The following is a 24938-nucleotide window of genomic DNA, read 5'->3' as shown; positions in this document are numbered from 1 at the left end:
TTGATGTTTAGTGAGATAAAATGATTTCACTACCATCACTCAGTGTTTGAAGAGAAGTATTGGTTTTCTGAGATTCTCTGCATTTGTCGCTCATAATGGAAAGCATTACATTTTTTCTTTCAATGTACTGACCTCTTATTTTGTCCACACTATTGCCACATATCTGCTCCTGTTCTTTCTGCAAACATGTGCGCACTCTACTCTTTAACCGCTCCCTCTGCATATGCAATTCTGCTCACTAGTGCTGGTTTAAGGTCTCTCTTTTTAAGTTGTGGGGTGTGACACTTTCCCTGAATTTCAGCAAACAACGCGAGTAAACAGACTTCTTGTAGGTGGTTTCTTGAAAGTGGGCTCCTACCCTGATAATTTTGTGAACATTTTGGGTCAGATTTGCTAAAACGTCATAGACCCTGAAATGGCATTTATAAAAACATTCCAGCACTTTCATGGTAACTGAGAGAAGCCTGGCCTTTCCTATGAGTAGGTCCTATTTTTTTCAAATATCATAAGTCGGAAATTACTTCCACTATGCCACTGTCGAAATGTTCATAGCTGGGTCCCTTATGCCAAAATTAAGTTCAGTATGCCAGTGCCAGAATTTCATGGGTACCTACAAAAATTACCTCCGATATACAAGGGTCAGAGGTTTGCTATCAGCACCCTTCTATAAACGAGTACAAAGTCTATTATGCCAAGAATTGTCTTAAATGTCAGATTCAGGATTTTGTTATGGATGTTCCCAATATGCTAAGAATTATGGGCAGCATGTGAGGGCATCTGATCATTCTGCCTTGGATAACGCCTCCCATTCTTATGTCATTAGTGCCCTCATCTAGAAGGCTAAAATAACCTCAAGAATGCCAGACCATCAGCACAGTTGCAAGCATAACACAAATAATCTCACACTCAAACATGCACATTCTTTCACAGACACTCATTCTCTCACACAATCAGCTTCACACTCACATGCATTCTATCTCTGGCACTCTTTCGTACATGTGTACTCTGTCATACTCTCACACACACACACACACACGCTGCCACTCACACTCTCATTAGTTCAATCCGTTTGTCTTGCATTAGAAAGGTTTGCACTGTTGCTGCCACTTCTTTACCTGTCTTTCCTTTTAGTGAAGCTTAGTAAAAATATTTTCTCTATACACTATTAAAAAAATCATAACATATGGCCTTGTCAATGCTTGTTACAAGTATGATGTGAATGAAAAAAATGCAGCTGTACCGGGCTTATATTTGGTTTCACAGTTGAATCATGCAGCAACTATTGAAAAGCCAGGACAGGTTGAAAGTGTTACACATTACAATGAGCAACTATGTAAAACGCTTTAAACGTTTCAGTTTGTGATTTGCAGGCTATATTTTTGGAAACCGTCAAAGATTAATTAGTAAAGAGGTGAAAGGGTGAAGATTGCATTTCCTGTGCAGATGCTAGATTTCAGGTGATATCTATCAAACATTCAAACTCCTCTAAACATTGGAGCATGCTAAAAAAATGACTGCCTTCTGCATTGAACTCCCAAGGGACTGTAGGGCCAATGTTACAGCATCGCCTGCAACCCCACCCCTCCTTTGATTATGCTGTGTAGCAGTGGCAACTGAACGTCTGAATTGAAAAGATGACCAGTAAACCTCAGTTCTGGCACAAAAGTTTCCATGCAAAACCCAGGCTTTGGTGTGCTTCCATGACAAAATATTGTTGGAGCTTGAGCCCCAGTGTCCTACAGGAGCTGGTCTCCATGCCCACAGCCTCAGACAACTCTCCACTGTGGTACCTGCCTCCACAGAGCACTACCATCATGCAGGCCAATGGGGCCCAAACACTAATCTACGTCATGACTTCAGCAGCAATGCAAACACAAGGCCTCTATGTAGGCCAAGGAGGGCCCAGGTGAAGGATTAAAAAGTACCTCTGGCGTGAGTGTTTCTTTGCCCACCCACAACACCCCATATGCCTGATGTCCCTATTTAATTGCCTCACCAGCCCACAGCCTCTGTTGTATTGCTTCATCCTTAGTCTGTTGCGGCTGCTCCCCTTTCTGCAGCCTTTGCCTGCTTTATCCTTCTGTACCACATAACCGCTCACTCCCAGCTCATCCCCACAGCCTCAGACCAATACTCAATCCCACACCATCCCCCAAAGCCTCAGCCCTAATCTCCCTCCTTTGGTCATCCCACATCCTCAGTCTACTCTTCCCCTCTTGCACCAGCAACGTCTTTGCAGATGGAACTGACTAGGTATCTAGATCTACAGAAAGAGCAGGTATTCTGTAGGTGCCTTTGTAGAAATGTGTATACTCATGAGTTGGGTAGTTTTTAGGTCTCGCCTGCACAGCACATGCGCTGCTTGTGCATGCACTCGTGCTTGCGAGACAGGTTGTATTTAATGATCTTTTGCCAATGCTTGTTGTGTGTCCAACATAAGAGGTGTGCTCATGTAAGTGATGGGTGGTGTGAATATTGTGAGTGAATGAACTGTGAGTGGTATGAATGTAGGGTGAAAGGTGTGTCAATGTAAGTGCAGGGCAACTGCATGAGTCTAAGGCGAGTGGAGGGCCCATGTGAGTGCCAGGTGTGAGGAGTGGATACAAAGTGAGAGGAATGAGTGCAGGGTGAGTGATGTGAGCAGTGTAAATGCAGGATGATTGGTGTTCCTGTGTGAGTGCTGTGTGACCATAGTGCTTGTGTGAGTGTAGGGTGAGCTACGGGAGTGACTGTTGAGCGCATGGTGAGAGGAGTTAGTGCAAAATGAGTGGTGTGTCCCAGTGAGTCTGGCAGACTATTGTGCCTGTGTGCAAGCAGGATGAACTGTGTGAGTGCAGGCTGAGCCGTGTGCTCATGATTGCAGGGTGAGAAAAGGGAGTGCAGGGTGAGTAGAGTGAGTCTTGGATGAGTGATGTGCCTCTTACAGAGGTGTGAGTGCTTCGTTAGTGGTGTGCCCATGTGAGTGAAGGGTGGGCTGTGTGAGTGACCCGAGTGCCTATGTGAGTACAGGGTGAGTGATGTTCCTGTGTGAGAGTAGGGTGAGAGGAGTTAGTGGAGGGTGAGTGAGGTGATTGCAGCTTGAATGATGTACCCACTTCAGTTTGGGTACGGGTGAAAGTGCAGTGTGGGAAGAATCAGTGCATGGTGCGTGATGTGCTTGTTTGAGATTGAGTGCAGGGTGAATGGTGATACTGTAGGGTGAGCAGTGAGATGTCATGTGAATGCAAGGTGAGTGGTGGGCTCTTGGAAGTGCAGGGTAAGAGGAGGGTGAATGCCGTGCCTGGATGCTGAGCGGTGTAGGGTACAGTATGATTGCTGTGAGTGCAGGAGGAGTGGAGTGTCATGTACGTTGAGGGTGAGTGGTGTGCCTGTGTGCTTGAAGGTTAAGAGCAGGGTGAACGTTGTGAGTGCAGGGAGCAGGGTGAAGTGCGTGAGTGCATGGTGAGTGGTGTAGTACAATATGATCTCTGTGAGGGCAGGGTGAGTGATGGAACTGTAGGACGAGCGGTGAGAGTGACAAGTGAGTGGAGTGCCATGTAAGTGCAGGGTGAGCGGTATGATCGTGTGAGTACAGGAAAAAAGGAGGGTGAATGCATGAGTGTATGTTGAGCAATTTAAGTGCAATGTGATGGCTGTGAGTGATGAGAATGATGGGTTAGTTTTCTAAATGGAGGATGAATTCCCAGACACACTGACTAACTCAGCACGATTGGTGAGTGGGGTTTCAGATATAATTTAAACTATTGCTGTTATGACGTCTCAAACAGGGAAGGAGGGTGGATGAAATAAATGATTTGCATAACCTGCAACACACTTTCAGTCTCTTGATAAGCCTTTATAGAATTTCCACATTTCCATGAGAAAAATACAAGGTCTGGAAAGGTGTCATCCCTATGTATTCATTTGTAACGTAACTTTTCTGACTTTGTTTAATTATTAGTCAGGGGTCGTTAACGCGTCTCTGAACACACTTAAAGGTGCTTTCTGTTTATGTTTGCTGGTTGAAGTGTGTACAAATATGGGCTGAAAATACCAGCCTTAGGCGATTTTGCTTATTCTTAAAATACCGGTTTGCCACGTGACAACCCTAGAGGCCTAACATTACTTTATTTTCTGAAATGCATTCTCCCACTGTGGCAGCAAAAGTACTTAACACATTGGAGGAATAGGCAGAATGTCACGCAGGGGGTTTGGGAACCGGTGTATTAAAAAAAAAAAAGAAAATGTCTTTAACAAGCAATCGGTCTTTTAAAGACCTGTGAAATTCTCAGATGAGACTGAGATAAGGCGCCATCCACTGCTCAGCCAGCACACAGCAGCTGGAGCTCTGACTGTGAGTCCTGAAACCTGCATCAGCCCGGTCTGAGACACATGACGTGGAGGGCTGAAGCCCCTTCAGCCTTATGGGCGTTGCGCACTCTGCCTGGGTGCCACTCCCCTTTGTGAGTGTGACTATCTTATAAGAGCACTTCGAGGCCGGGTATCTAGGAGCACTCGTCACTCTTTAAGCAGTGGGAGGGGTTGCACTTATGTCCATTTTTTTTGCTTCTATAACTACTTGCGAATTATGTATTTTTTTTCTCACGGCGCCGACCACCCGTCGCTAAGTCACAATCAATAACAATTTAGGCCTTAATTAAAAAGCGCTTTCCATTGATCCAGAGCCTGGGGTTAATAGAGAAGCTGGGCCATTTAATTCCAGCTCTGACTGCTCGCGCAGCCTTCGGGTCGCGAGACGTGCTCGCCTCAGCTGAGAAGGATGTTAATCTACGCCGAACGCGCGCCGTGACCACGCTTGGCGATGGCGTGCTCAAAGGGAACGTGTGCTTTGAGGCTCCCACGAGAACAAACTTTATCTAGCATGGACCAAACTCGGTATGCTCGTCATTTGCGTAGGGCAGACGTACGGCGACATAGGGACACGCGCACTGCTTGCAGTCAGATCAGCACAGCTGCAGACACCGAGTTGCTCCGAGCGAGTCAGACATGGACGCAGCCACACACAGACCAACAAACACAATGGTGATGCACCGGACTAACAGGCACGCGCAGCAGGAGAAACATGGCGGTGTACAATTGACGGATACCGCACTATGGGTCATATTATCAAGCAAGAGCAATACATTATCGCCGCTTTTATCTGCAGGAAGCTACCGCTAAAGCGTCGATAATGGGCTTGATAATATGCCCTTGTGAATCCCCATAGAAGCCCAGGTTCTGGTGTTAACCTGGGCTTCTATGGGAATTCACAAGGGCATATTATCAAGCCCATTATCGACGCTTTAGCGGCAGCTTCCTGCAGATAAAAGCGGCGATAATGTATCGCCCTTGCTTGATAATATGGCCCTATGTCCGTTGTGTGGGCACAGTGTGATAATATAGAGGTGGGACACAGGGCTTTAGGTGGGGTGAAAAAACTGGGGGGGGCGGGGGTCTCTCGTAGGGGCATGGCTGATATAATAAAGGGCGTGGCTTAAAAAATTATGCTAAAAATCTGTGCTCAGCATAATGTGCCGCCCTACTAGTATTTCTCTGCTTCTGTTACTGCCTCCACGTATATAATACAATAGGTAACATTAGACCGTAAAGAAGCCAGTACTATTGGCTTTGTCAAAGGTTATTAGTTGCATAAGATAAATGCACTACATGTATACATACTATGGTTTCGTTGTTTATAATATTAGAAATGCTTTAGTTCTTGTGCGAGAGGTTGTGGCGTAATGGCTAGAGCTTCCAACCTTGAAGCTGAGGAAGCAGGTTTGAGTCTCTGCATCGGCTCAACTTCCTGTGCTTCTGGGCAAATTACTTATTCGCCTGTGCCTACCAAAAAAAAAAATGAATATGTCCTTGTTGGTGCTCATGTAAAGCACTTCGAGCTTTGCAATATAGAACTGCAAAAAAGAAGTACATCAAAAATAGTGAACTGCTGCAGCGTTAAGACTTTTTTTTAAACAACCTGATTGTGAGGGTGAAAATGGAGAGCTAGATAGGGACCCGTCTCGGCACCTGTTTTTAAGAACTGCCAGTGTTGAGCACCAGCAGGACCCGGCCCACTTAAAGCCCTGGTGGGACATTATTATGTTCAGTAGGTGGCAGATAGAAAAGTAAGTAGGGGTCACATGATCAGTGACCAGTAGGCTAGCCTCAAGGCCTGTTCGAGAGGACTTAAGTTGTCCTGCGTCAGGTATTACCAGTTCAGCCTGTTCGGTTTTTCTGCGTTCTTAGTCTACATGTTCCAAAATACTAATGAACTAGTATCTGGACCAGATAAACTACTATTTTAGAAGACTAAGAAGGGCACTTTCATCTTTAACCACGTTCAATGTATTTGTTTAGAGGGAGTCGCGTGCTATTTGTAGGTAGATATATTTAAAATGGCCTGTTTTATTGAGTTACATGTATATTCAGAAAACACACAGGGACACAAAAAAGAGACTTGCACAACTCCTATTCTAGCACACACACACATACTCCTGCATAACTACAAGAGGTCCATACCATAATAGCAAGATTTTGGATGCAGAAGTTGTTATTCCGATGTTAAAAATGGCAACATGAACCTGTAGTTGCAGAACGCAAACTTTTGTTGACTGCAAACGTTAGAACTGGCTGAAGGTGTCGCTCATGACCCTGCGTCTTCGCAGCTATACATATGGACAGGCAGGCGAGGGAAATAAAATATATATTAGCATTTCATAATGTTGAAAACTTGACGTGTTTCTGGTTTGCTGGTTTAATATGTCCTCTAAGTTTTCAGTGTGTGCATGCTAAACAAAATTTAATAATGAGTAAAGATTTTGCTTACTTTAATTTACTGTACTCCTCTCAAGCTTTATTACAGCAGGCAGAAATGGTCCAAGGCAGTAGATCTTGGTAAAGCAACATGTGTGAAAAATTCGGTTATTAACCCTTCTCAAGGAACAGCCACAGTTCCTGTCAGGGTGAATCACAAAAAGTCACAGATTCAACCTGTGCTTAACCCTCTGGTGGCTTGTCACAAAAGCAGTTTGGCTTAACTTAGAGGCAATGTTTGAAGCACACAAATGGTAAAGTGAAAACACAACACAAGTTAAATAACTGACCAAACTAGAAAACAGAGTGCAATTTAAGAAATAAAATGAGACCAAAACAACAAAAATCCAATTAGTAGAATTGGAGATATTGAATTTTAAAGTTTTAGCTAAAAGGAGTCCCAAAAGGCAGAAGGCGCCAATTGAGGATATAGGGTCGCACTGGACCGGGACAAAGTCAAAGTTTCAGGTCAATCACAATGGAGCGCAGGTCGGTCACAGGAACCGTCTTGGCCTGCTGAGGATTGTACTTTGTCCTTAGTGTGCGGCGTTGCTTTGCAAGGCTTAGCGTTATTTGTCCTCAGTTCCGATGAAGCTGTGCAGCGGGGCTTTGCGTTGCTCAGCATCCACTCCAAAGGAGCTTTTAGCTGTGTGGTGAGGCTTCAAGGGGGTTTGCGTTGCTCTGCATCTGCTCCAATTACGCTTTCAGATGTGTAACAAGGCTTTGCGGGGTTTTGCGTTGCTTCACACCAGATTTGATGGCCCACCAGTTAGGCCAGGTAGAGTTCTCTCTGATGCCAGGCAAGGGTCCAGGACCTGGAAAGGCACCTCTTGGGGTTCAGAAAATCATTGTAGCAGAGACCAGCAGAGCTCAGGCAGGTCCAGTGCAGTAGGTCAGATGGGCAGTTGCATTGAGGCCTCTGGAGCTTGCTGTCCCCGTAGCTCAGAACAGGAGGTTAGGTAGCTGACCCTTGGAGTCACTCTGCCTGGGATGCAGGGCAGGCCTCAAGCAGCAGTGCAGTCCTCTGGGAGCAGGACAGTCCTTCTTCTGTAGTATCCACAGATCTAGGAGTGTACTGAAGAGTGGATCTTTGTTGGACTTGGCCCTTCTGGCAGGTTCACCCCTAGACTTTTTGCTTGTAATGGTGACCTGGTGATGGTGATTTTTGGGTTCTGCGCACTTTCACTGTATCCCAGTGGAAAGTGCGTGCGCACTCTGAGTGCATGTGATGAGATAGGCCTGCCCTTCCATAGGAATGCATGGGGAATGTATGTGTCCCTGGTAGTTCCTGATGCGTGGGGTGTACAGGTTCGAATCTGATATGTGCGAACTTGTGAGAGTGAATGCTTCGCAATGGTGTATGTGGCATGAGTGTGTCTTGTGTACAAATGCCACTTCTAGGACTTGGCATATTAATGTAAAATATGCCTGGCGTGTGATTGACTGGAGCTGGCTGGTGAGCCTGGCTCCAGGAAGGCTGGATGGGTCTGCCCGGTGGTGAGTGGGAGATTAGCATGCTGATGGCTGGGGAGGAGTGTACCTGTGTCCTGAATGAGGCTGGGCTTTCCCCAGGCAATGCTGGCTCCGCCCCCTGTGGTGCGACTGATGACCCTAGCCCTGCCAGTGAATGAAATGGGTGGTTGAGCCATCAAGAGTGCTCCAAAACCAGCTGCGACTGGTTTCTCCCCCACCCTGCACCCTTAGACAAAGGAATGTGGTGTATAAAAATGAGGCTGTGTCCCCACAGATGTTGTTCTCTTCCAGGATCCTGCCTGAGGGGGCTGCTGCTTTTGCTGGGCCAGAGGACCGCCACTTGGGGTGTCTCCCTGCCTGGAGACCCAGTGAGCTGGCTCTGGGCCCAGCCTTGCCCCCCCTGCCTGCCTCCTGCCCCTGCTGGAGCTTGTGCTGTGCCTATAGCACTGAGAGCGCTGCTCTCTGCCCTTCAGCGCTGGGGAGCGCTGGAATCCCTTGGCTAGCGCTTGAGAGTGCTTTATTTGGCTCCTAGCGCTGTGAGCGCTTTATTTTGTCCTGCGGCGCTTGGGAGCGCCTTGCCTTCACTGCTAGCGCTTTGTGTGCCCAGCCGGTGCCCACCCGGCATCCTTTCACCCCCGTGAGGTGACCGAGCGGCGCGGGTGCCACCCCGCTCATTTGCAGCCTTATTGTGCCCGTTTATGATCTAAATCACGGAGGGAGCCCACCCCTCGTGAAAGCCCCGAGATCACAGCTGCAGCACCGGGCCGAGACGCAGAAGCCGCCCGCGTCATCACCAGGCCGCGCTGGGATTGGCCCAGCCGGCCGAGCCTCCCGCCGCGTCATCGGGGGAGGAGAGAGAGAACCAGGAAGCGAGGCTCCCCGAGGGGAGAGGAGCCCGGCGGCGGAAGGTGCAGGCGGGGCTCCGTTGTGACCGAGGAGCCCGCGCCGCCCAAGAGAGGAGAAGCCGGCCGTGTTGCCCGCAGCACCAGTGAAGTCCCGGTGAGTGCGGGGGCAGGTTCTTTGTGGTTCGCCGAGCGTCCCCGTTGGGAGAGGGCCGCTCCAACGAGCGCAGCAGTCCTTTGTGAAGAGCCGGGTGAGGCTCTTCTGGGCATTTTGCATTTGCTCTTGTTCCGAGTCCCCCGTGAGGTACTCCACCGAAGCCCACATCCGTGTTGAGGAGCCTCGAGGCTCCTGGGGGCAATCTGCATATTTCGAGCCTGAGAGGCTCGAGGCCAGTTCTTTGTTCGTGAGCCAGCAAGGCTCTTGGGAGCATTTACCCTTGCCCCGAGTCCCCCGAGAGGGACTCCAACGTGCCCACATGTGTCCTTGAGCCCAGAGAGGCTCTTCCAGTGTTCCTGGGCCCCCCGTGGGGGACCCGCCTTCCCAGGGAGGCGGCAGTCTTTTTGGAGAGCCTGAGAGAGGCTCTGAGGGTGCCATTTGCTTTGTGAGCCCTGAGAGGCTCGAGTGCCCATTCCTGTTGGAGAGCCTGAGAGAGGCTCAGGGCGCCCGTTCTTGTTCTAGAGCCCAGAGAGGCTCAGCAGTGCCACAGTGGTGGTTCTTGAGCCCACGAGGCTCCAACGTTGCCCTAACTTTATCTGCACCAGTTGCCCAGCACTTTGTGGGCAACTGCCACGTTTAGGACCCTGACTTTGGGACACAGGGCGTCCTAGCCCTAGAGAGGCCAGTTGGCCTAGGGACAGTCACAGGTGGTGACTTAAGTGAGTTTGGCGCAATCGTTCATTTTCTGCACCTCCTGAATGTATTGTTGATGCATCATGTGTTTTCCTTCCTTACACCTCTGAATGTATGTTATGCATCATGTGTTATGTGTTTACACCCCTACAGGTATTGTGATACTTAGGTGGTTGTTCTCCTAGTACAGGTGGTGCTAGTGAGGTCCTGGTTACCAGTAGTTACTGGTTGTGTACTTTATGTTCTATTTTGTGCTACAGTGAATATTATTCTATGTTCTAAGTGCTAATTCTACCTAGTGCTAAGTTCTAAAAGTGCTGATCCCCGACAGTGGTCCAAGTGGCCCTGTCTTGTACATATCCCCTGTAAATTCTGCCCGTGCCTGTTGGCACATTGTAAAGTGTGTGTTTTATCTAATGTGTTTTGGTGTAATACAAAGGCTATTTTTATATATAACCTTGTGTGGAGTTTCCTTTGTGGTGGGTCTTGGGTGTTGTTGCTGGGGTGCGTGCGCAAATACTTAACTCATATCGCCTCCAAGTTTAGCCTTGCGACTCGCGCCACGTTACCTAGAGGGAGAGCAGGGGTTATCTTGGCGTGTAACTCCCTTGCCCTGACTTAGGAGTGGTGGTCTCTGACTGACTTCGGCGCAAGCCCTGGCCAGCCAGGGATCCCATTTCTAACAGTCTTGGGGTCCAATATTTATTCCTGGTGTCAGTTTTGAAGTGGGAGAAACTTCTAGGATTCACCTCACATCTGGTTCTGAAATTTCCTCCCCCTGCCCAGGGACTGGAGTCACAAAAGGCTAGTGTGAAGTTATTTGTGAGTGCAGAAGGCAGCCCCTTTTGAAGTACAAGTGTGTTAAGTGACAGCTCTGCCCCCACCAATCTTCTCAGGATGGCTCATCCTGTCAACACTCAATCCCCCTTAGTGACACTGTCTGGGAGGAATGCACAAAGGCCAGCTACACTTAGTCATGTGCCCCAGGACACAAGCTGAAGACACAAAATAGTTAGGACAAGAAAATGGCAACTTTCTAAAAGTTACATTTTCAGAATATTGACTTTGCCTTTAACAGGGTTTTAAATTACAGTTCCTTTGATACGAAACATAACATTTCTACGTGGTATCAAACCAATGACTTCACTTATTAAATGTGATAAGGTATACTAATTTTATTCTAAGTGAAAGGTAGGCCCCACAGTATTGAAAAAAATTGAGTTTTTTACTACCAGCACATTTAAGACTTAAAGTACTTGTCCACCTTTTAAATACAGTGCACCCTGCCCTTTGGGCTGTTTAGAGCCTACACTAAGGGTGACATTTATTTTGACAAGTCAAAATGGCAGTTTAAAACTAAAAATAGACTGCAACAGTAGGCCTGATACATGTTTTAAAGGGCTACTTAAGCGGGTGGCACAATATGTGCTGAAAGCCCACTAGTAGCTTTTAATATAATGGCCCCGGTATATAGTATAGCACTATACTAGGGACTTAAAAGTAAAGTCAATAAGCCAATCATGTGAAAGAGAATTTTACCATGTTTTATAGGGTGCGCACAAGCACTTTAACACTGGTTAGCAGTGGTAAAGTGTGCAGAGTCCTAAGGCCAACAAAAACGAATTTAGCAAATTTAGTGGGGAGAAGGCACACAGTTTAGGGGAAGACCACTGTAAGGCTGACAAGTGTAACAGACATGGTATGCATTTTATTTCAGTAAATCAGCTGTACACCTAGGGGGTTTGCACAGCATAGGTAGATTATGCTCACAGGTCATGGCTATGAAGCCTGGGCAGGCTAAAGATGTACTCATGTCTTAAGAAGTTTCTAAGAGTGAGAAACTGATATGCTTTATTTAACTCAAAGAGAGGACACTCCACAGAGTTGGAGGAATGTCAGGGAAAGATCTGCCGTCAAACTTTATCTTCCTAAAGCAAGAAATCCTCAGGAGGTGCACATTCGAGAAATGTGAACTTCTATCATAGAGTGCCAATTCAGGCACTGAAAAACTCAATGAAACACATTCCAATGGAGAGATTTGTGAACTAGGCACAACACTTCACACAAAATTGTGTGCTAAACAAGAAGCTAGTGGAGTTTTATTCAAAAGACACCATGCGCTTAAATCCTGGAGTGCCAGTAAAAGCATTATTTTGGATAACTTGAATTTAGTTTTACCAGGAATTTAACCAGACCCAAATAAAGCACATCCCCATAGTTGAATCCTCAACCAACCAAGGCAGCTATGGAGAATTGGCAACTCTCTAAACTAAGGTATTGCCTCATCACCTAAAAAAAAAGCCCCAAAATCGATATACTGAAGACCTGTTCTTTTATCGGTAAACCGTAGTTCAGTTTGAAACCAAACTTTTTTTTACCTGCTTTTGCAGGTGAAGGACAATCTTTCAAGGTGTTTAACCAGAAGATAGAAGCCCAGGGGTCAATCCTACCACACACCACACAGATCTCTATTTTGTCAAAATTAATTTTAAGTCGTTATCTTCCATTCTACTACCGGACTCCCACCGTACACTGCTTTTGCCAGTGTCCCATCACCCTTCAAATGGAGGAGTAACTGAGCATCAGCTGTATACATAAACAAGCGGAGGTCATGGGAGGGGCTAAACCCAGTCGTGTTCAGACGTGATAAAGCTGTAGCAAGATAAGTCTCCCTCCTGAGGAGCTCTACATTAGGTTGAGTATACCTTAGTGAACAGGGAGTGTATACCTTTGTGAAAAATCTGGATCATAGCCTTAATGTCTTGGACTCTTTGCCCAGGGAAAAAATGCATGAAACCTATTTTATAAAAATGAATGGAACCATCTCGGGACCCAACCACCTGCTCTGGCTTCCTGAAGCCTGTACAGCAAGAGAGTTTAGTCAGCAGTGTTGAATGTAAAATCAAGACATTGACAGTTTCTTTGTTAGCAATCAGCTAAACACCATCGTATCTCAGTATTCTTTTAGACCTGCACACCAATATAATATAATTTAACAGCCCCCTCTTTAATTAACAATGTCTTGTAGGGTAAAGTCAATCATATCCACAAGCTCACTCAGCATTCAGTGTTTGATTCAATACAAATTAAAGAATAAATAAACAAGGGGTGCTGTTTGTATTTTTAGGTTGCCAATTCAATTTTCTGAAGATCATCCAATTCCTCAACCAATGCAGCCTCTCCCCTGTAGCATCCCTGAAAGGCAGCCTGGGCATTCTCAAGAGTATCCGATTCCCCAAGAGAAATATGAAGGTGGCCAGCCACCTGGCTTTCTAAAGGTTTTGTCGGCGGCGGCTGGAGAGAAATTGGGTTGAAGTTAGTCTAGAGAATCTAACCAGCTTCCTTAAGAGTTGCCGACCTCTGATTCTTTCCACGGTTTAGTACTCACTCCCAGAGTTAACAAGAGATTGAGGAGCTCATGGCATTCGCACGCAGTAAGCTCAACAGCTGTTGAGTGCACGGGGCAAGACGAGAGCTTGGAGTTATGGAAGAGAGGACAACCGTAAGGATTCTCGATCCATCATCAAGAAATTCTTAAAAACTGAGGAGGCTGGAAGGCCACCACCAGATGGGCAGATTTCTTTTGTCTGCAGTGTCTTCCTCCTATTCAAGACTCTAGAGACTGAGAAGGTAACAAGATCATCACAGAAATGTGGAGATTGGGGGTGTTACATTTGTCTGATGTGTGACAGATGAGCACTGCATGAAGCAGCTTGTTTCTGCTAACTGCACCAATGACAATTTCCGATGCAATGTTATCTGCGATTCTTTTATACCTCTTTTATTCTAGATTCACAAAGCCCGACATTGCCTTTAGTGAATTAAGTACTTTATTCTTATGGTTTCGTAAAAAAGTTTGGTATGAATACTTCAATCACCATTCTGAAAGCCAAAGACACACCTTGGAGCAACGACAGCCACATTTTGCCAGGCATTAGTTACAAGGCTTCTAGTTTACCATGCAGTCTGCTCTAAGCACTTGTCTGTAATCCTTAGTGTTTTTAAATTGTGGCTGTTTAGAGGTAGAAAGGGATTGATATTTTTGGTTAGAGTCAGCCATGTTCTTAAAGTTGAGGTAAAGTTAAGTTTAAGGATTAATGTTAAAGTTAGTTTTAGAGCTTGGACCTTAAGCAGGGTAAGCATAAGAATAGGTATTGGATATTGGCCAAAGGTAAGCTGAAAGCGAAGGGGTAGGTTTAGTGTTAGGGTTAGAGGAGTCACATTACTGTAACAGGTTGTGTTAGGGTGGGTTTAGATGGAAAGTTAATATGCTGGTTCTGATGTAAAGGTTGATAGACGTGGAGAACCTCAGGTTGATAACCTACAGCCAGTGAAAAATGTCCTAATTCTATTTCTGAGTGCACTTTCAAAACACTTCAAAGACGTCAGGATAATTTAGAGTGAAAATGCTGCTTGAATCTGTCCTAAGGAGCTGTAGACAAAACCACAAAATTCCATATATAAAAAGTATTGTCAAAGCCAATAGGTCTCACCTATGTAAGAGCTATTGGCTTTGTCAATGGGTTTTAGCCATGTTGTATACTAGCGTGGCTGCTGTTCAGCATGGCTAAAAGTTAGTGGCATAGACGAGTGTAGCCTGGAGTGTCACTGAGTGGAATAGCAAAGAGTGGAGTAGAGAGTTGTAGAGTGGAGTGGCAGAGAGTGTTGTGAATTGGAGTGGCATACTGTGTAGTTGCCTAGAGTGGCATACACTGGAGTGACATAGAGTACAGTGGACTGGTGTAGAATGCAATGGTGTAGAGTGTTGCAGAGTATAGTGGCTTTGAGTGCAGTGGCATGGAATTTAGTGGCGTGCAATGCAGCTCCGTAGAATGCAGTGGCATAAATTAGAGAATTGCATTAGTTTGGTGCAGTGTTAAAGAGTGAAGTAGCGCAGAGTGCAGGGGTGTAGAGTGCGTAAGCATAGAATAGCGTGGTGCAGAGTGGACTGTGGTAGAGTTGAGTGATGCAAAGGGCAGTCGTGCAGAGTAGAGTCAAGTGGTATAGAGTGGAGAGTAGAGTCGAACCGCATAGAGTGCAGTGGCGTAGAGAGGTGCAGAGTAGAGTATAGTGCTGTAGAGGGCAGTGGCTTAGAGTGCAGTGGTGTAGAGTGGAATTGTGCAGAGTAGAGTGGCATAGAGCTCAGTGGCGGAAGTTGCAGATTAGACTGTCAGAGGGCCGTGGTGTAGAGTTGCGTAGAGTACAATGATGTAGAAGTAGTGAAATAGAGTACAGTTGTGTAGAGTGCATTGGCGTAGAGTGCAGTGGTTAAGAGTAGAGTGGCATAGAGTGCAGTGGCATAGAGTGAATTGCCTCAGAATGGAGGAGAGTGGCATATAGTGCAGTGGCATAGAGTAGATTATTTCAGCGCAGAGTGAAGTGGTGTGGAGTGGAGCAGGGTTGAGTGCATTTGCGTAGAGTGGCATAGAGTTTAATGGCATAGATTTAAAGTGGGCTGGATTATAGTGGCAAAGAGTGCAGTGGCATAGAGTAGATTAGAGTGGCGTACAGTGGATTAGCGTAGAGTGCAGGGACATAGAGTTGAGTGTTACAGAGTAAAATGCATTGGTGTAGAGTGTATTAGGGTAGAGTACAGTGGTGAGGAGTGGAATTGTGCAGAGTAGATTAGTGTGGCCTGGACTGGAGTGGTGTAGAGTGTAGTGGCGAAGAGTACAGTGGTGTAGAGTAGAGTGGCGAAGAATGCATCGGCATAGAGTAGAGTGGTACAGGGTAGAGTCGGAAGGCCTAGAGTGCAGTGGTGTAGATTAGAGTGGTGCAGACTGCAGTGGCATGGAGTGGTGCAGAGTAGAGTGCAGTGGTATGTGGTGGTGCAGAGTAGAGTTGAGTGGCATAGAGAGGAGGAGTATTCATGGTGTAGTAGTATCTGCCATTACAGACAACACATTTTCAATTGCAATGACCATTACATTTGCACAGACATACAGTTTTACTAACAATGTGTGGACATTGCATCACCTAGTGTAATGATTTGTGTTGATTATATTAAAGTATTCGTTTCCAACACACTTCAAAAATAACAAAAAATGTGCTACATTTGTGTTCCTAATTCTAATATATTCAGAAATATTTGCACAGTTCATTTAAATGTTGCCGTGTGTTAAAAAAAAACCTCTTTCTTACCTCCTGTATCCAGCAAGATTGGCAGATAAATCCTCTCACTTTGAAGTTAGAAAGAGAAAAGAAAACAAGCGCCCTTGGAAAACAGTGCCTGGCATTTGACCTCGGTCTTTGAGTGCACAACAAATCTGATTGGATAAGAGCAAGATTTACAGGCCTGTTTACAGAAAGGGAGCACTCAGAAGGATACTGTAAATAAGATTTGGGCAAGGAAAGGTAGTAACTCAAGTTAGGCAGCCTAAAACAAAGCCAGTAAATGGAAAGCAAGAAAACATGAGTTACAAACCACAAAGCCAATGAGGAGCAATGGCCAGAATGCATTCCTAAGTAAAATTTCTGAATACCCCTAAGATGGCTTTATCAAACCGACAGCTGCGCTGTCTGGTAGGCTTCGACCTAAAAATGAGAAGCATCAAAGAAACAGAATTCCAAAAGCCTTATAACTCCCAAAGAACAACCAACTAATGTCATTAGGTGCTGCAGTAAGTTGGGACTTGTGCAAGTGAGCCAGGGTTGAGAATCTCATCATTTACGAAACTCTCTGAATCGTGACTGAGTTGGAGTACTAAACAATATGCACGATCGACTTACTGTCTTACTTACGCCTAACGTTCTACCTTCACCCTCTACAGTATTTGCAATAGTGGCCTTAATTACACTGGTTATTTTGTATTTCTCTACATGTATTTGCAGAAAGTGCTTTGAAGAGGCTGAAAGCTTTAAAAAGTGCCCCAAAAAATGTAAATACAGTGTTAACGGAGTGTGCCATTCAGCCATGACCTCTTGCGTCAATATTCCGTTTCGTGCAGGCTGGTGTTATGAATGTGTGTCTTTACATATGTAGGTTGTGCTCCTTGCACAGCATCTTACTTTTCTCTTGTGTCTCATCTCCCAGGCATATTCGGTGTATGACGAAGAGCTGGGCTACTGCCAGGGGATGTCGTTCCTAGCTGCCGTTTTGTTGCTCCATGTAAGTACATTTGACAATAGAAGTTCAAGACTGCCATCTTCAAGAGCATTATGAGTGTAGCATCTGTTGCACATGCTCACAATTTCAGATGTTTAGTGCAGTAGCTTGGGATGCTCTGACAATATCATTATGCAACCACCACCATCAACGGAGGCACAAAAGTGCGCTCCCACAAGCCCCTTCTATAATCTGATATTTGCAGCTGATGCATAGTTACTTTTCTCGTCGCATATCCAGTAAGAGCAATAATGCATAATGTTATGCTTGGCGATACCTAATATCCAGAGGTATAAGGAACTATGGACCAGATGTACAAAAATCTTTTGAGGTCGCATATGACCAGTTCACACAATCGGACCGTTTGCGACTGCAGAAAGCATTTTTTAATGTCCAAAGGCCCAATTTGTGATTCAGTAACCTGTTACCGGATCGTAAATTAGGTTTGCGATTTGGTTTTAGGGAGGGGCGTGTTAAGGGCTACCCTTCCTAATACCAAATCACAGTGGTATGTGTGAAATGTGGTCTCAAAACATTCACCAAGGGACCGCTTCCTCTTTGTGAATGTTTGTGAAAACATTTTTTAAGATGATAAGAAACTTTAAATTTCTCTTTTTAAAATGCATCCTAAACACAGATTTGTACATTACTGTTTGTGATTACCAAATATCGAATCGCAAAAAATTGCTATTTGGTAATCTCAAACACATACCTTAGTACATCTAGCCCTATAAGTAATCAGACAACACTTACAGGAAAAGACACTTTATGTTGTTGGTTTTGGAGACTCAAGGCCTTTCATCAAGGCAAGCAACAAATTGACATACAATATAACTATACACACTCACACCCAGTCCCAGGGACGCAACTACCATTGGTACAGTGGCATTGGGGCCATGATTATTGATGTATATCTGATAGAGACTTTTAGCTGCCGATTCCTTACTTAGAGTTCTCTCCAGGCATCAGACTGGACCCAGAAATTTTCAAGCAGTGCTCTTGCAAGCCGGTAGGTGGCGTTGATAGGCTCTACGTCAGCCACGCCAGAAGTTACTGTCGCAGTACCTATATAGGCGCCACCCCCCGCTCGCTGAAATCAGTTAATTTAACGTTTTGTTGAAGATTTTTGGGAGAAAACTTTCTCCTGGTGTGCGAGGGATGTCACCCAAGAAATCAACAGGATTTAAACCCTGTGGTGTCAAAGGCAACTGTCTGTGACAGACCCACACTTGGCTTGTTTGTGGTGCTTGGAGCTGCAGCACAACTCCAAGGCCTGTGAGGACTGCCCTGCTATGAGCCCAAAGGTGCTAAGGGAACGTTCCCCCAAGCTCTTCACCACCCAACGTCTGATAAACCTGCGACTCTCAGGAGTCCTGTCATGTGCAAGTTCCTGGGACCATTCACGAAGCCACTCCCAACACTCGTGGTCTCAGTTAAATTCGTCGGGTGAGACCCACTAGTACAGTAAGTCAAAGCATTTTTAGACTTCTCCACGCCGGTCTAAGTCCTTGGACGAGGCATTTTAGAGTTGACACTGCTCAAGTCCCCACAACCCATGCCACCTTCTCAGCGTCAGCTAATGGAGAACCATTTCTCCTTGCTTGATCAGGAAATTCTGGCTATTTTGGCCACAGGAGCCATCGAGAGGGTGCCAGCATCAGAAGTAGGTTGTGGTTGCTATTCTTGCTACTTTCTGGAGCTCAGAAAGGACCAAGTCCTCTGTACTATCATAGACCTGCACTTTCACCACATCTTCCTGGAAAAAGAGAAGTTCAAAATACTCAGACTAGCTTAGGTCCTGTCTGCCCTTGATGCGGCAGACTGGATCGTAGCGCTAAACTTATAGGACATCTATTTTCACATACCCATCCTGCCTGCCCGTAGGTGTTACATGCGGTTCATGGTGGACCACAAGCATTATCAGTCCTCTGTGATCTCCTTTTGCCTTACCAGCGCCCCTAGGGTGTTCACCAAGGTGATGGCATACCTGCGGAGGTCAGGGGTCCTAGTCTTCCCCTGCCTCAACAATTGGCTGTTGAATGCCTGCTCGCCCCAGACAGTCATCTCCCACCTCCAGACTTCGGCGGGCCTCCTTCACTCACAGGCATTCACTAGCAACTTGCCAAAGTTACACCTGACTCCCTCTCAGATGCTCCCTTTCATTGGAGCTATTTCTGACACTGTGCAGTTTCTGGTCTATATTCCCAAACAGTGAGTCCAAGATATGTAAGGTATGATGCCGACGTTTCAGCCTCTATCCTGGATTTCGGTGAGCCTCACCTCAGGGCCTACTGCATCCTGCGGGTAACACATGTTTGCTGGCATATGCAAGCTCTGCAGTGGGACCTAAAGTCCCAGTGGGCACAGCATCAGGGGAATCACTCCGACATGGTCCTGATTTCACAAGGAACTGAACGAGACCTGGAGAGGTGGATAATGAACCGCGATTGGGTCAGAGGTAGACCCCTCTCCCTTCCACAAGCGGATCCTACAGTAGTGACAGATGCGTTACTCATGGGATGGGATGGCCATCTGGGAGGGGTGGACGTCAGAGGACTCTGGTCTCCGGCTGAATCTGGACTCCACATGAACTTGCTGGAGCTCTGAGCGGTTTGTTTGGCATTGAAATCCTTTCTACCCTTCTATAAGGAAATGCTCGTTCAAATACTCATGGACAACAATACTGCCATGTGGTACTGCAACAGACAAGGCGGAGTGGGGTTGTGGACCCTTGGTCAAGATGCGCTGCATTTTTGGACGTGGCTGGAACAGCAGGGCATTTCCCTGGTGGGTCAACACCCGACAAGTTCCCTAAACGCCAGGGCAGACACATTCTGCTGTCAATACCTAGCGGATCACGAGTGACGTCTCCATCTGGAGGTGGCGCAAGGTCTTTTTGTACAGTGGGGAGATCCTTGGTTTTCTCTGTTCACCTCACAGAGAACGTGTAAAGTCAGCAGTTTTGCGCACTGGAGTTTCCATGGCAGCTCTCGCTCATAGAAGCTTTTTTGTCTCAAGTGGAGCTCAGGCCTCTTGTAATCCTTTCCGCCCATACCACACCTGCTCAGTGTTCTCAAGAAGATCAGGAAGAACTAGGCCCCAGTCATCCTTGTGGCTCCGCGTTGGCTGTGCACGTAGAGTCTGGCATGCCGATCTTCTGCAAATGAGCATCAATCCTCTGATCAGGCTGCCCCTTCGGGAGGATCTTCTGCTGCAGCAGAAGGAGAGGGGCCTCCGCCAGAACCTGTCAACTCTATGCCGTCTTGCGTGGAGATTGAGCAGCAACAGTTAACAGCTTTTGACCTCCCTCCCGAAGTCTGCAATTTTATCTTGCCCGCCAGGTGGCCCTCCACCAAGACTGTATACACCTGCCTGTGGCACACATTTGTGCAGAATAGTCCATTGACCCTCTGTCTGCATCCCTTTCTGATGTGTTGCTTTTGAATTTGACCCTTGCCCAGCAGGGCTCTACTCTGGGCACCCTGAAAGGGTATCTTCAGGCTTTGTCTGCCTTCCTGATGCTGCCCGCCTTGTACATATGTTTCCACATGCCCCTTTCTTTATGCCTCAGTGGGATCTCAATTTGATTCTCACCTTCCTCGTGTGCTTCTTTCGAGCCCTTGCATAATTGTCCTCTCTGGCTGCTTACCATCAAAACAGCCTTTTTAGTGGCAATTACCGCTGCCAGAAGGGTGAGTGAGCTGCAGGCTTTGTCATCCAAGACTCCCTTCTTGAACATATTCTCTAACAAGTTGGTCCTACACACTAGGGCCTCTTTTCTCTCAAAAGTGGTTACGCCTTTCCATGTGGGACAATCTGTCACCTTGTCCACTTTTCATGCTCCTCTGCATCCCTTTAAAGAAGAGGAACAACTCCACCGCCAGGACCCAAAAAGAGAGTTGTGGTTCTACCTTTACCTCACGAAAGAATTCTGGGTGAACAACCAACTCTTCGTGGGGTATGTTAGAGCGAAGAAGTGTCCGGCAGTACAGGAGAGGACCATCTCCGGGTGGGTCGTCATCTGCACCAAGATTTGTTACGCTCTGGCAAAGAAGCAGCCTCCTGAGGGCTTAAGGGCTCATTCCCCTACAACTAAGGCTACTACCACTGTTTAGGCATGTGGGGGGTTCCAGTCCTGGACATCTGTCAGGCAGCAACGTGGGCGTCCCTGCACATGTTTACCAAACATAACTCCCTAGACAATTGAATACAATGAGGGCAGGATACATTGCCATGATATTGATTGCATGTATAAACAACAAAACGTAGTAATATTAGACCAACAACATTTTCCTGTTTAGGCACGTGGGGTTCCAGTCCTGGACATCTGTCAGGCAGCAACGTGGGCGTCCCTGCACATGTTTACCAAACATAACTCCCTAGACAATTAAATACAATGAGGGCAGTGGGGAGTTAACATGAAAATACAATAAAGATATAAACCACAGGAAAATGTTGTTGGTCTAATAGTACTACATTTTGTTGTTTATACATGCAATCAATATCATGGCAATGTATCTAACAACAGTTAACATATACAAGTCAGTAATGACAGCTCTAAGGTTTTGTCAACAAGTTTGTACAACATTGAAGGACTTAGGACTTAGGATAACCCAAGTGAAATTATTAAACTGTAATAAAACATAACCATTATGGCACTGAAGAAACCTTAACACAAGAGTAGCCAGTAGTTTTAGTACTGACGTAGCCAACAGGTGTTTCATGCAATCTTATCTCTGCTTCTTCAGGGCTAGAGAAAAAGGGAACGGAAAAACGCAAACAAAGAAAATTCTAAATCACAAAGCTAAAAGATACAGTATCAAACAGCAATGCAAACAAAACGATACCAGAAAATGATTCAAAGAAAGGGGGAAAGAGTATTAGCTAGTACTTTTCACTGGATACTGTCTCCAGACTTAAAGCAATGTATACAAGGAGAAAAGCAAGAATCAATCCTGTACTACGAAAGAAACTCTAATCCCAGAAAATATGTAAGGAATATTGAGCAAGCATTCAGTGTGACCAATAGCACCAGTGGAGATGCGTTCCAAGAACAAATCAGCAACAGAATCAGCAGAAAAGAGAATAAAAACAAGAGAAAAAGCAGTTTCCAGTGGTAAGAGTCCAAGGATGATCTCGTAACGGCCAGAAGGCCAAAATAGAGAGATATGGCTTGCCAAATTCCACAGTTGAGATTAAATAAAGCAGAAGGCAGAAGCTCCAAACAAGTTCGAATCCTTTCCAACCGATGTCGAGCAGACATGGTTATACATAGGGCTCCCGGTTTTATGGTATTTATTTTTTTGCCATTTCCGTCTGTATTTATCCATATTTATTTTTCGGGCATTTTTTCTGTATTTATCCACATTTATTTTTGCCACAAGCAAAAGACGACGCTACAGCTAATATTTTTCCACATTTATTTAAATTGACAATGCACACATGCGCTCAGTTGTTATTGGTCAACACTATACATTCATTTGAAAACTTTGCCTTTTGCAAAATGTCCCAAATATGCTTAAATGTGCTATCACAAGCCATTTGTCTCAGAGACTTGCAGTTTCTGTCATTGGCAGAATGCCACATCCTTTCTCCCACTGAACACCGTACTGCCCCACTGAGAGAAACTCACACTGCCTTCAGCTGCAACCCAATTGTGCCCCACCAGCGCTACAGCTGTCACTGGCTTTTACTATGAGGATTGATGTTTTGTGTGTGCAGAGGAGAACAATCATTTGCAATGCAATAGGTCTCGCATTTACGCTAGTTTAAGCTATTGGCATTGTAAATGACAATGCCTTTTATTTATCTGTTTAAAAAAATATATATAAATAAAAGGCATTGTCATTTACCATGCCAATAGCTTAAACTCAGGTAAATGCAAGACTTATTGCATTGAACTTTTTTGTTTATTACTCCTTTGTCTGCCCATAGCATGTTCCAGGGAGACTAGCAAGCTTCTTGTAACACTTCTTGAATCGAAAACACTTTCATAATATCTTAAAATGTTTGTTGCATTCCAACAGGCAGGCTGCATGAAGCAAAATTAAATGTGTCATTAAACAACACAGAGTGCATGTGCATTAAATAATTACAAATGATGTTTCCACTATACTGCTTCCATTTTGTAAGTATATAACCAATGGACATTGTAACGGGTCCTTTCCGGGCCCTGTAATCATGTCATTAACTTTTCAGACAAAAACACTCATTGATTTCTGAATAATTAGTGTAAAAGCGTTAAGGTAACCTTGTTGTTCCTGCTTACATTTCATATGCTTTACTTAATCTTGAACTCCTTATGAGTGTTTGCTTTTTCCAGGATGTTGTTACTTTTTTTTTTTCAGACAGCATATTACTCTTGTGTAGTGCATAATTTGAATTGAGTCCCATCCAGGAGTTTATAGCGGGGCACAATTGGGTTGTAGCTGAAGGCACTGCAATTTTCTCTCAGTGGGTTAGTATGGTGTTCAGTGGGGAGAGGATGTGGCACTATGGCCAGAGCTGCTGAATATGGAACTGGGGAACCAGGCTCAGCCGTCATGCCTAGTCCAACAGACCACTCTCCTGAGGGAGCACATTCCCATGCTAGACCTTAGAATGCCACGCCAGACCTTAGAAACCCTGGTGTCTTAGCATCAGCAGGTTGGCCCTAGCAGTGGCAAGTGTGAGTTAACCTTGAAGGCCTGTCCACCACAATCCATACTGACGTTCACCTCCAGTCTTGCGGGTAGGCCTATGAAGCAGCATACCCTAGAGCAACAGCGACTCTGTGAATGAGGTCTCAGGACCCTTGAGGCCAGTATTCCTCACCCATTGGTACCTCCATTGGCCTTGTTTTAGCAGTGGTAGTGCAGGATTTGTACGTGCACCAAACTAAGTTCGCAAACGTTACGGTCTCTCTGCTTCATGCACAAGCACTTTTAACACATGCTGCCTCCTTTGTGGCCACTGGAATTATGCAGCAATGGAGGACAAAATTATGTTGCAGTGTTAACTAAATTATACAGCAGTAAAAGACTGTATCATCATGCATCAGAACTTTCCAACCTCCATCCCATCTCCTTGCTGCCTTTTCGTGAGCAAACTGGCCGAGAAGCATGTAAACATCCATGTTTCCAGTTTCATAGAGGCGACAGGGGGTCTGGACCCTTCACAATCTGGGTTCAGGCCCAACTACAGCACCGAATCTGCACTCCTCTCCGTGACCGATAACATCAAGATGTCACTGGATAAAGGAGGGTCGATGAATCTGGTGCTGTTAGACCTGTCTGCCGCCTTTGATACTGTGTCTCATGACATTCTTCTTGGCCGTTTGCAGAAGATGGGTATTGGAGGTGTGGGACTGTCCTGGCTAGAGAGCTTCCTCTCCGGCCGCTCACAATCTGTCAGCTTGGGCCCCTATCGCTCCACCTCTAGGTTGCTCACTAAGGGGGTGCGACAGGGCTCATGCCTAAGCCCCACATTATTTAATGTGTACATGGCCCCCCTCGCTGAGATTGTGAGAGAGTATGGGTTCACACCGGTGTCATACGCCGATGACACCCAACTCCTCTTTCCTTTCCACTCTCTTACTTCTGACGTTAAGAACAACTTTGCAGAGGGCATGAGAGCAGTGTCCAACTGGATGGCTTCCAACTGCCTCCAGTGCAATGTCGGGAAGACCGAGGTAATGCTTTTTGGGAAAGCCAGTATACTTTGGTCTCCCGACTGGTGGCCCTTAGATCTAGGACCTGTACCCTGCCCAAAGCCGTCAGTCAAAAATCTGGGAGTAAAGCTTGACCAGAATCTAACCCTAAAGGAGCATGCAAATTTTATTACAGGAGCATGTTTTCGAACAATTGGTCTGTTGAGGCGAGTCTTCCCTCTTCTACCT

At 45.8% G+C, this 24938-nt stretch overlaps 1 protein-coding gene across 1 annotated transcript in view; it reads left to right on the top strand.

The window, feature by feature from the left end:
- The window catches only part of LOC147747918 (rab GTPase-activating protein 1-like), a 1062456-nt gene that overhangs the window by 912829 nt on the left and 124689 nt on the right, over nucleotides 1-24938 (top strand). The window contains exon 17 of the mRNA XM_086926396.1: nucleotides 16991-17065. Within this exon, the coding sequence (XP_086782522.1) occupies nucleotides 16991-17065 (75 nt within the window). The remainder of the gene's footprint in view (nucleotides 1-16990; nucleotides 17066-24938) is intronic.

This window comes from Lissotriton vulgaris, chromosome 1_1 (genome assembly GCF_964263255.1).
Source record: "Lissotriton vulgaris chromosome 1_1, aLisVul1.2, whole genome shotgun sequence".
In the NCBI taxonomy this organism is placed as follows: domain Eukaryota; kingdom Metazoa; phylum Chordata; class Amphibia; order Caudata; family Salamandridae; genus Lissotriton; species Lissotriton vulgaris.
Note: the sequence above shows the minus strand (reverse complement) of the source record. Positions and strands in the feature narration are given on the sequence as shown.